Source organism: Xyrauchen texanus, chromosome 44 (assembly GCF_025860055.1).
Source record: "Xyrauchen texanus isolate HMW12.3.18 chromosome 44, RBS_HiC_50CHRs, whole genome shotgun sequence".
Lineage (NCBI taxonomy): Eukaryota > Metazoa > Chordata > Actinopteri > Cypriniformes > Catostomidae > Xyrauchen > Xyrauchen texanus.
Window position 1 is genome coordinate 20,950,829 of NC_068319.1, and position 15,117 is coordinate 20,965,945.

At 40.6% G+C, this 15,117-nt stretch overlaps 1 protein-coding gene across 2 annotated transcripts in view; it reads left to right on the forward strand.

Annotated features, from left to right (window-relative positions):
- gfra2b (GDNF family receptor alpha 2b) overlaps positions 1 to 15,117 on the forward strand; it is an 82,336-nt gene that overhangs the window by 50,671 nt on the left and 16,548 nt on the right. For both annotated transcript variants that reach the window (XM_052116706.1, XM_052116707.1), the window contains exons 5-7: positions 2,965 to 3,074; positions 5,032 to 5,172; positions 11,662 to 11,846. In XM_052116706.1, coding sequence (XP_051972666.1) covers positions 2,965 to 3,074; positions 5,032 to 5,172; positions 11,662 to 11,846 — 436 coding nt within the window. The remainder of the gene's footprint in view (positions 1 to 2,964; positions 3,075 to 5,031; positions 5,173 to 11,661; positions 11,847 to 15,117) is intronic.

The window sequence follows — 15,117 nt, forward strand, 5'->3', positions numbered from 1 at the left end:
GTTATTATTCAGAGTTTATGTGTGTGCAAAGTGCTAGGCAAAGAATTCATACTCAAGAATAAGTGCTATTGTGACCCCCAGCCCACCTCAGGTCTAGTGCTGCAAGCAATCTGTTTCTGAATGTGCACAGGCCCCCTAGTTAGAGGCTGTTTGAGGCAGACTGCTTTAGTTGAGAAAGACCACATGGAGTCAAGCAGAAAATGGCCTTGAATTGGAAACCCACTAGAGTTAGGACTGGCAGAATGCATCTTGTCTTGCACATTCACAGCCATGGATAGTCTCTGCCTTGTTTTTATTAGTGTCCATTATAGCAGATGCAACAGCACTGATAAATAACTGCAAGAATAAATATTTTCCTTATTGCTTTATCAAAAGGCGTTTGACCTTTCGAGGACCTTGCAGAGAACACATTGACCCTGTTTACACCTGGTATCAAGATGCATTTCAGTTGTTCCGATCACAAGTGGTCAGCATTAAATACAGGTGTAAAGGGGTGCAAAACCCTTTCCAAAAAATAAAGAGTTCTGTCAAACAAGCCACTCATTATTTTCACATGCAAATGAGCTTGTGATTCCTGCAAATGTTTGCCAGCAGTTTGCAGATCTTCACCGGTAGTGTTGAACCTAGAGTAAAACTTTGGCAACAATGGACAATTTGCTGCAAATTTGCAGCAAAGCTCATTTGCATGTAAAAATGATCAGTGGTGAATTTTCAGCAAGTTTGTGGCACATTTGACATGCACTGTAAGGGACCACATTGACCAGATAGTCAAAAAAAACATGTGATCACATCACTTTTGAGATGTGAATGCTAATCCATCCTGAATGCTTCCCAAACAGCAGCGAAGTACCAAACTGTCAATCAATTGCTGCACTTAAATAAGAGTTTAAACTTTGCTGGTTTGAGTGGTTTTAAAAAGGAAATTAAAAAAATTATGAAAAAAATACATACCAGCATGAGAATTTCACAGGTCTTCTTCAGTGTGTCTGATATAAACATGCAGTGATTAGCCATGAAAGTGTATACATTTGCAACTAGCAAGTCTGGCGCAGATAATTCTAGTGAGGTCACATTTGTGTTAAGTGATTTCAGCTGCATGTGGGAGTAGTGTGTGTGTGTGTGTGTGTGTGTGTGTGTGTATGTGTGTGCGTGTGTGCTTTCTTTGTCTTGTTTATTATCACGAAGTAACACAATGACATAGCTATTGATGTCTGTCGTCATGAAATCAAAGACCCTCCCCTCGAAATCTGAACTCAAGTGGTCACAGGAGACACATTTATATGAACAGGTGTAAACAGCCATGTGTCTTTTCAGATTACATGGGATCATATCACCCAAGACGCATCTTAAGATCAGGTGTAAACAGGGTTATTGGGCCAAATGTTTCACATAGGAATCAAGATTTATCAATAATTTTGCATTTATGCATTTAGATTAATGATAAAATGTAGAACCACCTGAAACCACACATATACTTACAAAGAGCATGGTATGTATGCAGAGAGAGATGAATTGCTGTACAGCAAATGTTGTGCGTAAATGCCCTTACATGGAGATTTGGTTGGAGATCAAGGCACGGTTAATGCAAATTACTAACTGCAGGCATGCGCACCAGTTGTGAGGACCCTGGATTGATTCCATCAGCACTGCAAGACTTCATGATGATGGTTGCACCCTCTCATCGTTTCCAGTGAAAAGTGCAACAAAACAACATTGCTGTGTACACCAGCTCTGATCTTTCTGCACTGTAGTCTTGAATATTTTTCTATAGCACCTAACATGCTTCATTTATGCCCTGTCCCACTCTGCAAATGTTGTCACTTTTCCCTGTATGTGTGTAGACATGGGGCTCTGCATAATTTAACATGTTTCCAAAGGTCCTATAGACCATAAAAAAAATTTCTTCTAAATGTAGCTTTATTAATCAGCATGTTACAACCTTTAATAATAAACAAATTGATTTCTGATCTAATTTTGTGAAAATTAATCAGATGTCATCATCTCTGGAATGGATGACAAGGAAAGACAAGAAAATTACTAGTTGGTAGCCTGGTCTTTCTCACTTTAATGAAAATATAAAAATGTTCCACTCAGGCTTTTACATTTTCTAAATTTTCTCTCAGGGGATACCCCTGAAGCCCCATACAGCATCATCCCACAGTCAGAAGGGCTTTTATGCCCCCATACTTGAGTATCTAAATCTAAAGATATATACAAATATTTCATTTTAATGTAAAAATATTCAAACAAATACTGGACTGCTGTCATTATGCTTCAAAATCTTTTAAAATTCATTTTCAAATGCACTCGATTGATAAACTATAAAATATTCAAATATTTTGGTAAAAGATCCCTCAGACCTCACTGCGTTGGCTGTCTCTGGGCCACCAACACAGTTTTGAAGTGACTATTTAGAATTATTTATTTTCTTCTTTTCTTCCGCCAACTTGAAAATTAAAAAAAATTTGCTAAATATCGATATCGCGATTTTTTATCACACAATATGAAAAAGAATATAGTGACAGCATTTTTGTCCATATCGCCCAGCCCTAGAGTGAAGGGCAAAGTTCTGACAGTGCTTATTTGTGTAAATGTGTAAATGATAACCCTTGCTTTCTACAGCATCATATGATTGTGCTTTATAAGTATGGAAGGATTGGTAGGGTTATTCATGCATGTATTTACATTTACATTTATGCATTTGGCAGACGCTTTTATCCTAAGCGACTTACAGAGCCCTTATTACAGGGACAATCCCACGGAGCAACCTGGAGTTAAGTGCCTTGCTCAAGGACACAATGGTGGTGGCAGTGGGGATCGAACCAGCAACCTTCTGATTACCAGTTTGCCAGTTATGTGGTTTAGACCCCTACACCACCACCAAACCTTGGTGTCATGTTCCATCAAATGTGCTAAATGTTTCAGTCTTCTTAAATTCTATAATTTGTTTTGTTTTTGGATTAGATCCAGACTGGCAGACTTCCACATGAATTGCCAGATGACATCGCATTCAATAACAAGCTGTCCTAATGATAACTACCATGGCTGTCTGGTGTCCTATGTTGGTCTCATTGGTGAGTGATTATAGAAAAAACTGGCTTCACAACAATAATAAAGAGAATTGTGAATTGCATTTAAAGGAATGGGCAATAAAACTGTTTACAACATGTATTTTTGCAATAATTATCATTATATATATATATATATATATATATATATATATATATATATATATATATATATATATATAATGTTTCCCTGAAATATTATACAAGAGCTTTTAAGAAATATAATTTTTTTAAGAACTTTAGGCAATCCTTAAATTGTCCAGATACACTAAGTCAGTTTTTTTTTTTAAAGAATATTTCGGATTTAATACAAGTTAAGCTCAATCAACAGCATTTGTGGCATAATGCTGACTAGAATTTTTTTTTTCCCCTACTATTCTGAAAGAAAAAAGCAAAAATCCAGGTTACTTACAATAGAAGTGAATGGGGCCAATGTTTGGAGGCTTTAAAAGGATAAAATATGAAGCTTATAAATTTATAAAGGACTTACATGAAGTCTTCTGTAAAAACGTGTGAAATATTTGAGCTGTAAACCTGTTTAAATCAGTGTTTTTACAGTCGTTTGAGGGGTTAAGTGTTTAGAGCATTACGTCGTCATGGCAACGAAGTTGTACAATTGTCTATAACTTTACACAGAAAAGGTTAGTAAGTGATTATATTACACTAAAATCATGATAACATGCATATTGTTTACGTCTTGTGGCTATATATTTGAAACAGTGAATATTTTAACAGCTTAGCTATCTATTATAAGTGCCTCACTGTTATGGAGGACAAAACCTGCAAAAACAATAAATACATAAATACACAAATAAATAAATAATTAAATATGCATATTCATGCAAAAATATTTAAATGCGTGAGCAGATATACAAATAAATAAATAAATGCACAAATCAATGCAAAAATAATACAATATAAACATAAATAAATGTTTGAGGAAATGCAAATTGTTAAAGGAAATGCAAAATTGAAAGTTGATTTTTATTCCACATTTCTATATTTCTTTAATCATACATTTATTTCTGTATGATGTTCCGTATTTATTTTTCCTTCATGCAACATGCTAATGAGAAGATGTCAGCTGTTCAGGCAACACAGTCAAACTGTGATACCAGATGCAACAGTTTTTTTGCGGGAGTTTGCAGTTTAACCATGGCAAAGAGAAGGTCGATAGCAGAGATTATTAATTGATTGTTTGTGAAAATTCCTTATTAATGTCATAGTCAATCGAACAAGTTTTACAATGATCAGCCAATGGTGTCATAAAGTCTGCCTACTGATGTTTGATTGACTTCCTCTCATTAGCATGTTGCACAAAGTAAAAATAAATATAGAAATTAAAGAATTATTAAAGAAATGCAGAATTAAAAATTTACTTTCAATTTTACATTTTCTTTAATATTTTTGCATTTCCTCAACCATTTTATATTGTATTATTTTGCATTAATAGGTGCATTTATTTATATAATTATCTGTATATCTCCTCACACATTTAATTATTTATATATTTATTTCTGCACAAATATATGGATTTGTTTACTTATTATATATGTATTTGTGTATGTATTTATTTCTTATTTTTGCAGGTTTCGTCCACCATACACAGTAACCCAGATTTTTTTTAAAGAAATGAAGGGACAAGTTGAAATTAATATTTGTAGTAATCTACATTATGCCACAAATGCTGTCAATTAATCTAAACTTGCATTGAACCAGGATTGTATTGAACCTTTTAAATAATTGTTCAAAAATAACCAATTACGACAGCTGCTGGGTGAAATAGACCTGTAAGACAGCAAAGAAAATATTTAATTGCATTTGCATGCAGAAGAGAGCAGACCAACAACATCTGGTGATTATACTCAGCCAAACATTACATTCCCAAAACAGTGAGATCTATAAACCAGCAGGGTCCCCAACCCATGCATTTATATGAGAATCTTTATCCTTGGCCTTACAGGTTCAGATGTGACTCCTAACTACATGGATGCCAGCCACACCAACATCACCATCTCCCCTTGGTGTGGCTGTCGAGGCAGTGGAAATCATGAAGCTGAGTGTGACGCCTTCCTCCGAGACTTCAGAGAGAACACTTGCCTGAGTGAGTGGCACCAAACCTCATGTAACCTCAAGACTTATGCCCTGAACAGCTTTGTCTTACGGGTGCTTGATCTCTGTTTTTTTTTTATTTTTTTTTATTAAGGAATTTTTTTCTTTATGTACAGTGGTCCCAAAAAGAATTTTCCGACTTTTGGACGATTAAGTCACACTTTACAGTTAATTTACATGCACAACAACATGCTTAAAACTATCAAAAGTTTTTAATATAAACTCACATTGACCACACTATGGTCATAATAAAGTGCCAGATGTGATCTTCTGCTTTTGTAACCCATCCGCCTCAAGGTTCAACGTGTTGTGCATTCTGAGATTCTTTTCTACTCTCTACAATTGTACAGAGTGGTTCTGAGTTACCGTAGCCTTTCTGTCAGCTCGAACCAGTCTGACTATTCTCCGTTGACCTCTCTCATCAATAAGGTGTTTCCGTAAGCAGAACTGCCAGTCAGTGGATGTTTTTTGTTCCCTATCTGTCACTCACTCGAAGTTGTGTCGATGTAGTGACACTAGGGGTCACTCTTGGGAGCCCAAGACACCTTCTGATCTTTTATAAAAGGCCAATGGGAATTGGCAAGTGGTATTTGCATGCCACTCCCCTGGACATACGGGCATAAAGCATACCGCTCATTCAGATTTTCTCTTCGGAGCCGATCGGTCGCTATTTCATTTAGAATTAAGTGAGCTGATTTCCCATGGCTTCCTTTCACCTCTGCTGGATTCTTACACCACAATACAGCGGCTTTCTCCCCTCTCTTCACGGGTGCACTGCAGAGATTGTCCCTGGGTTCTTAGGCAGACCATTTAGAGTGTATTATAAAAGAGCAATTTTCCATCTACAGGACTATATCCTAAAAGAGTGGCACACATCGGAATGTCTTTTCAAAGACGCATATTTTTAAAGATGCGCTTCCGGTTGTGTGTTATTCCTGGATGCGGCTGATATCTCTTGCCTTCAGACGGCCACAATCGCTGACTTTCATGCCTGGGCACTGCCCACGTCGAGACATCTTTTATGGATGCGTCATGTCCTCATTGCGAGGACATGATCATGGCAACATTGTGGTCGCAGCTCACTTTCATAAGAAAGCAAGCCAACCCAGCGGCTCCCTGCCTCGGTCCTTCTACCCACGGGTATGAGGCCAGCTATGCGAGCACTGGGGGCGATTTGGGGACAATAATGGGACCACCTCCGCCGGGTAAATCCCCACTGACCTCAAATTCACCAGCACACTTTTTTGCTCCAGTTAGGCTTCTAGATGAGTGTGCCGGTTCGTCTCAGGGTGAGTTCCACCTCTTGTTCGGTGCCCGCAAAGGTGATGAGATCTCGAGCACCGCATCCGAGATTGGGCTCGTCCAGTCAGATGCGACAGCCTGGCCAGGCTTCCACCTTTGGTTGAGGTCGCCCAGTCACACGCTGACTCGGAAATGATGGATGTGCTTTCCCGGGCTAGAGTGGTATCTGGGCACATGGCGCCACTCACAGCCACACCCCACCTCAGTGTCAATGTCCACCTTGTTGGTCCAGGAGCGCCACCTTTGGCTCAACCTGGTTGAGATGAGAGAGGCCGACAAGGAGACCATCCTGCCCAGAAAGCGGCATGGCTCAAGACCCTGCACCCCGTCTGCCCGCCCCTGTGGCCCTGCAGATGCCACCCATCTCATGGCCGGCAGACAAGAAGAAGTCTTCGAAGTGCCCTGGAGATGAGTTGTTGGCAATACTGCTCGCCCTGTTGAGGCTTTGGCCATTGATCCAGGGCAAGCATGTGTTAGTTCGGACAGACAACACAGCAACGCTGGCATATATCAACCATCAGCACGGTTTATGCTCCCGTTGTATGTCACAACTCTCTCACAGTCTCCTCCACTGGAGTCAGCAGCACCTCAAGTCAATGTGAGCCACTCATATCTCTGGAGACCTCAACACTACAGCAGATGTGCTGTCATGATAGGTTTCCCACAAGGGAGAGTGGAGATTCTACCTCAGGTGGTCCAGCTGATCTGGAGTCGATACTGGCTGGCATAGATAGACCTGTTCGCCTCCCCAGAATTCTCCCATTGCCCGCTCTGGTACGCCCTGACCGTGGCGCCCCTTGGTATAGACTTGTTGGCACACAGCTGGCCGCCTGGACTACGCAAGTATGCATTCCTCCCAGTGAGCCTGCTTGCACAGAACCTGTGCAAGATCAGGGAGGATGAGGAGCAGGTCATCCTAGTAGCACCCTACTGGCCTACCAGACTTGGTTCTCGGACCTGACGCTCCTCGTGTCAGCCCCTCCTTGGCAAATTCCCTTGAAGAAGGACCTTCTTTCTCAGGGACAGGGCACCATCTGTTACCCGTGACCAGACCTCTGGAAACTCCATGTCTGGCCCCTGGATGGGACGCGGAAGACCTCAGTGGCCTACCACTTGCCGTGGTTGACACCATCACTCTACGAGGCGCCTGTTCGTTAAGTGGCATTCTTCGTCGACTTGAAGACCCCCAGGGATGTGCACTTGTCTCAGTGCTTTCCTTTCTGCAGGAGAGGTTGGAGGGATGGCTGTCCCCCTCTACCTTGAAGGTGTATGTATCTGCTATAGCTGCACACCATGACCCAGTGGACAGCAAGTCCTTAGGGAAACACGACCTGATCATCAGGTTCCTGAGAGGCACCAGGAGTTTGAATCCCTCCCGACCATGCCTCGCTTCCTCGTAGGACCTCTCTGTAGTCCTGCAAGGCCTACAAGGGGATACTTTCGACCCCTTAAGAGTCAGCAGAGTTTAAGGCACTCTCCCTGAAGATGTGCACGACCCCATTCAGGGATAAAGTGGTGAAATTGCAAGCCCTGCCCCAGGAGGAGGCAGACCCAGCCTTAGCGTTGCTATGTCCAGTGCTCGCTTTATGCATCTATTTGGATTGCACGCAGAGCTTTAGTGTCTCTGAGCAGTTCTTTGTCTGAATTTAGGTGGACAGCGGAAAGAAAGCGCTGTCTCCAAAAAAAGATCGCCCACTGGATCATTGAGGCCATAACTATTGCTTACCAAGCTCAGCATATGCCACCCCCTGCAGGGCTGCCAGCCCATTACACCAGGATTGTGACGGCCTCCTGGGCTCTGACCAGTGGTGCCTCTCTATCAGACATTTGCAGAGCAGCAGGCTGGGCTGCACCCAACACCTTTGTGAGAACCTACAATCTCCGGATCGAGCCAGTTTCATCTTAGCAGGAATGAACAGGTAAGTCCAGGTCGTCCGGTCGGGTACCTCCCTTGAGCTGAAGATGTTCGCTGTTGATTCTCAGTAGCATTCACAAATGTATTCCCTGGTTGACTTCCTCCTAGCCTGTGGCAGGCGAGTTTGCGGAGAAACTCGCTGCCAGCTCAGTACTTGTGCTAACTAAGCCCCATATTGAGACAGGTGCTCTGCATGCGCTGGTCCCTCTTGCCACTGTAAATTCCACTGAGAACGTTTCCCTGTTGGTAAACTGCGTCTTCCTTGGGAAGAGGCCTCTCTGCCCCAGTCACTATGCTCTTAGAGCCTCCTCCCCCTTTGGGTAGGACCTACCATGGGACTTCTCCACATGATATACTTCCGACTAGACTTGGCAAGACCACGTGACGTATCTCCACTTGAACCGCCCCACCCCCCCCCCTCTGGTCGGGGTGTTGCCACACAATTGAACTTCCCCTTGGGAGTGATTATGCAGCACACAGAGAGACTGACAAACCCCCCTAGCCAGATTCCCAGTGAAATGCTCTCAGACAGCAAGTGCAATGAGTTTGCTTCTTTCTTCTCTGAAAAAATCAATAATATCAGAAAGGTGATCAGCACATCCTTGAGTTGTACTGGGGTCAGACAAATCAAACCACAACCTGAGAAAGTAGTTACTATGTCTGATTTCAAAGAAATTGATGGCAACATTTTGGAAGAAACCGTACAGCACCTTAAAACATCAACCTGCGCCCTTGATGCACTTCCCACATCTTTTTTCAAAAGTGTGTTCAACCGTTTAGAAGCAGATCTCCTAGAAGTGATAAACTCTTCACTTCTCTCTGGGAGTTTTCCAAACTCCCTGAAAACTGCAGTTGTCAAGCCCCTCTTGAAAAAGAGCAATCTGGATAAGACCATATTAAGCAACTATAGACCGATCTCAAATCTTCCTTTCATAGGCAAGATCATTGAAAAAGTTGTCTTCAATCAGCTGAACAAATTCTGGAACTCAAATGGATACTTTGACAATTTTCAATCTGGTTTCCGATCGCATCACAGCACAGAGACAGCTCATAAAGATAATAAACGATATTCGCTTAAATACTGATACAGGCAAATTATCAGTACTGGTACTACTCGACCTCAGTGCTGCATTTGACACTGTTGATCACAACATACTTCTTGACAGGCTGGAAAACTGGGTGGGGCTTTCTGGGATGGTCCTAAAATGGTCCAGGTCATACTTAGAAGGAGAGGTTATTATGTGAGTATAGGAGACCATAAGTCTGAGTGGACGTCCATGACATGCTGAGTCCCTCAAGGCTCAATTCTTGCGCCACTCCTGTTCAACCTGTATATGCTCCCAATGAGCCAAATAATGAGAAAGAACCAAATTGCTTACCACAGCTATGCAGACGACACACAGATCTACTTAGCCCTATCACATAACGATTACAGCCCCATTGACTGCCTGTGCCAATGCATTGATGAAGTTAACAGTTGGATGTGCCAAAACTTTCTTCAGTTAAACAAAGACAAAACTGAAGTCATTGTGTTTGGAAACAAAGATGACGTTCTCAAGGTGAATGCATACCTTGACGCTAGGGGTCAAACAACTAAAAATCAAGTCAGGAATCTTGGTGTGTCTCTACAGTCAGACCTTAGTTTCAGTAGTCATGTCAAAGCAATAACTAAATCAGCATACTATCATCAGAAAAATATTGCAAGAATTAGATGCTTTGTTTCCAGTCAAGACCTAGAGAAACTTGTGCACGCTTTCATCACCAGCAGGGTGGATAATTGTAATGGACTCCTCACTGGCCTTCCCAAAAGACCATAAGACAGTTGCAGCTCATACAGAACGCTGCTGCCAGGATTCTGAGCAGAACCAGAAAATATGAACATATCACACCAGTCCTCAGGTCTTTACACTGGCTCCCAGTTACATTTAGGATTGATTTTAAAGTATTATTACTGGTATATAAATCACTCAATGGGCTAGGACCTCAATATATTGCAGATATGCTCACTGAATATAAACCCAACAGATCACTCAGATCTTTAGGATCACATCAGCTAGAAATACCAAGGGTTCACTCTAAGCAAGGAGAGTCTGCTTTTAGCTTTTATGCCAGCCGCAGCTGGAACCAGCTTCCAGAAGAGATCTGAGGTGCTCCTACAGTAGTCACATTCAAATCCAGACTCAAAACACATCTGTTTAGCTGTGCATTTACTGAATGTACACTGTGCCACTGTGTGTCCGACTGTTTGTACTGTATTTTATTTTATTTTATTCTAAACTGTTTCAATTATTCTTATTTTTTTAATTCTTATTTTAATCTCTTCTATGTAAAGCACTTTGAATTACCATTGTATGTAATGGTAATGTGCTATATAAATAAACTTGCCTTGCCTTGCCTTGTCTTGCCCATCTCGCACCACTGATCCACGTAACACAGTATAGCTAGTTGTGCCGTTTTGTAGGGGAACCCTAGTGTCACTACATCAACACAATGTCGAGTGAGTGACAGATAGGGACCATCCTGTTTACTTCAGTAACCTCCGTTCCCTGATGGAGGGAATGAGACATTGTGTCCCTCCTGCCACAATGCTGAGCTACCCGCTGAAATAGTCACTTTATTCTCGGCTCCTCAGCACAAAACCTGAATGAGCGGTATGGACGCCCCCTCCATTATACCGTATGTCCGGGGGAGTGGCATGCAAATACCACTCGCCAATTCCCATTGGCCTTTTATAAAGATCATAAGGTGTCTCGGGCTCCGAAGAGTGAACCCTAGTGTCACTACATCGACACAACATCTCGTTCCCTCCATCATGGAATGGAGGTTACGGAAGTAACCAGGACGTTTTTGGCACCATTCTGAATAACCTCTAGAAACTGTTGTGTGTGAAAATCCCAAGAGATCAGCAGTTACAGAAATACTCAAACCACACCGTCTGGCACCAAACATGCCACGGTCAAAATTAAATTTTTCCCCATTCTGATGGTTGATGTGAACATTAACCGAAGCTCCTGACCCATATCTGCATGATTTTATGCACTTCCCTGTTGCCACTCGATTGGCTGATAAGATAATTGCATGAATAAGTAGGTGTACAGGTGTACCTTAGAAAGTGCTCAGTGACAGTATATTTCTTTAAAAGAAATGCCAGTTGGTTTTTATATTTTTTTCTACATATAAAACTTATATAAAGGTGTATAAATAATGTGTCTAAATAATTTTTGGGGTTACATTACACACGTTTGTGCTTCTTTTATTGCACAGGAAATGCAATCCAGGCGTTTGGTTATGGTACGGATGCGGGTCTAGTTCCCATCACTGAGTCTCAGTCAGCACCATCAGTAAGAACCAATCTGCAGCCGGCTATCATCACCAAGCATGTCATCAACTCAAATGATGTGAAGTCAATAGACAGTGCATGTGTTTTCTCCACATGCGCTAACCTGCAGGTGGGTCTGAACAATTTTGTAGTGTGTTGTAGTGTTAAATTCTTACCCTGTGAATGCAAGGCTAAACCAGGCTAAAAGTTTGGAAATTTAAAGGTGATTGTTTTAAATTAAATTCATGGTGACCTTAAATTTGTTAAACGTTAAATATTTTCTCATATCCCAGTTTAATATGCAGAGTCAACAATAAGTAATTCATTTGTAGGTTATTTTCCAAGAAAGGTCTGTGGCGCTATCAAAAATTATTACTTCGACTTAAAAAATGTTGTGAGTTTGGTGTGGTGCTATTTGTTTGTCCAAATGGAGGATTGGAGGAGTGGTCATTATTTTTGCAATTCCATTTGTGTGGCACAGAATTACACACTTCACCTTTAAAGTTAGTCTAAAAAAATACACATCACAACAAACCAATGTTTTGTGTTACTGCTGTCAGTGTAATGGATAATAGTGCAAATATTCTTGCTAACCACATACAGTATAAAAAAGGTTGGACAGTTCTGTAGTTCACTGTGTTCCCTATACTAAAACCCAAACTTTGCCTGAATGTCAAGAATAGTGCTAAAACCTTTATCACTTCTTTGTGTATGCAGACAAAACACTCAAATTATATTTGGCCCTGGTTAAATCTAGGGGAAACCTTGAGGATACCAATTATAACAATCATTACAATAACTGAGGTTGACTCTCTCTTTGGCGGGTGTCTAGAGGAAGGTAAAATACTTTTGTATAATTCAGTATGAAGGTTAATAATTCATAAAAAGAGAGCATTTGCCAGCTCATGCAGGGCGATTAAGTGCGGACTTGCAGCATTGCTCTCCACACTGGTAATGATGTACTATTGAGCAATCTTATGTTGATGCTCATATCAGTTTAAGATGGTTTTCTGGTTTTAGTTGTTCTGGTGTTCTGGGTTCAGAGTGATTTTGTGCACTTGTTAGATTGCCTGGCTGGGAGACCAGCTGACCAACCAGCTAAAACAGCTAAAGACCAGTTTGGCCAGGCTGGGAGACCAGCTAGAAAAGATTAAACACATTCCTCAGGTCTTTAGTGACCCAGGACCTTATTACACTCTCTGTACCTTATCAATTTTTTGGAGTTGTGCCCACTCCTCTTTAGTATTCCTCAATCTCTCTCTTATGTATTGTGTAAAAATGGCAACAATCTAGGTGTGTAATAAAGTTTTTCTTTTATTTCTTTCTTCTTGCATTTCCATAAATTATATTTGTATGACTATTTCATATATATATAAGATTACTATCACAGGATATATCTTTCTTTGTTTATTACAAGAGGAATGAGTACTATATTCATACAAATAAATACATCACCTTGATTTTCTGTGCAACAATTAATTAACCACAGTGGTGATTTATCAGTATCCATATGCGTTACGCATACTCATGTGTACACATACATATTGTAAATTGTATTTCTTAATCAAGGTGCTGTTGATACATTTGACATTGCTATTTGATGAGAAAAAAAATCATAGAAGTAAACTATAGCAAGTACAACGTATGATTTTTGTCATTTGGGGTACTACAAAAATGATGTAATTTTTGCATATATTTAGACTCAATGAGCACCTGAGAAAATACTTATGTATCTTATGTGTACCTTATGTGTATTTTATGTGTTATGTGTAGCTCAGTCACTGATATACTGTATATACTCATCAGCCACTTTATTAAGTACACCTGTACATCTATTTATTCATGCAATTATCTAATCATCCAATCGTTTGGCAGCAGTGTAATATAAACAATAATGCAGATATGGGCCAGGAGCTTCAGTTAATATTCACGTCAACTTTCAGAATGGGGAAAAAATGTAGACCGTGCCATGATTGTTGGTGCCAGATGAGTATTTCTGTAACTGCTGATCTCTGCTGGATTTCCACGCACAAAAGTCTCTAGAGTTTAATCAGAATGGTGCCAAATTTAATGGTGCCTTCTGAGGTACACAAATGGTAGGCCCACTGCACAGGGTTCCCACATTATCCTAGAAATTGGTTAATTACCTCAATCAATATTTAAATTAATAATAAGAACACTAATGAAAACAGGGCTTCAGGGCTTGACCCCTTAGATCCACAATATTCATCATGACCTCTTGTGTGTTTTTGCTTAAATATTACACCAGCACATAAAATGTCCTGGAAATGTCCTGGAAAATTGTGCCTAGAAAAGAGTGGGAACCGTGCTGCAGCCTCAGTTTTCTGTTCTTGGCTGACAGAAGTGGAACCCATCGTTCCACTGAGTTACCATAGCCTTTCTGTCAGCTCAAACAAGTCTGGCCATTCTCCGTTGACCTCTCATAAAGGCATTTTACTGGTTATTTTTTGCACCACTGTCTTTAAACTCTAGAGCAGTGGTATTCAAATACAGTTTGAGAAGGTCCAGTCACACAAATTTCCTAAGAGGGAAAAGTCTGGGTAGATATAGTCATTTATCTGTCATTTATCATTTATAGTATTTACAAAATAAATGGCTTCTCTTTGTACAAAAATATAATAAACTGCACATTTGTGACAACAAATTGGTTGCATAGTAATCTGTATGCAAAAAGTCACTGTGAGCCACTGTTCATGGGCCTTGCATTTATCTTAATTGAATAAATAATAATAATAAATATATATTTTATGGAGAACAAAGGAGAGTCTAATAGAGAAGAGCACAGACTGTGTTCCATGCATGCACCAGTCACTCTGCACCTTGCATCTATGACTAATGACAATTTTTTTCTCCTGCCAATACTTTGAACTTTGGCAAAAATGCTGCGAGTGCAATTCTAAGACAATGGTGCAGGTGTTCATTGCTGAGCTTTGTGTGGTTTTTGGTTTTAAGAATGTTCATTGTGGAGAAGGCTGACTCACAGCAGTATGTGAAACCAAACAGAATGTGCAGTGCCATATTGTTAAGAATAGGCAAACCAGCTGCAGGCACCATTTTTCCCCAGAAAGTGACAGGGTTGAAGGTATTTGCATGTATTTATGCGCTTGGATGATACACAGATCTTTTCACAAGACTTGTTTGAAAGCCGTCTGAAATTAATTTATCGACTTAGATATTATTCAGTTTGATGCTGTTCAGTCCGTATTGACCCTTTGCTTTGTCTTTCCGGACATGGACCGCCATTTTGAGTATGACTGACTGCTCTAGAGACTGTTGTGCATACCCCCCCCCCCTAGCACCAACATTCATGTAATGGTCTAAATCACTGATTTAACCATTCTAATGGTTGATGTGAGCATTAACTGAAGCTCCTGACCCAT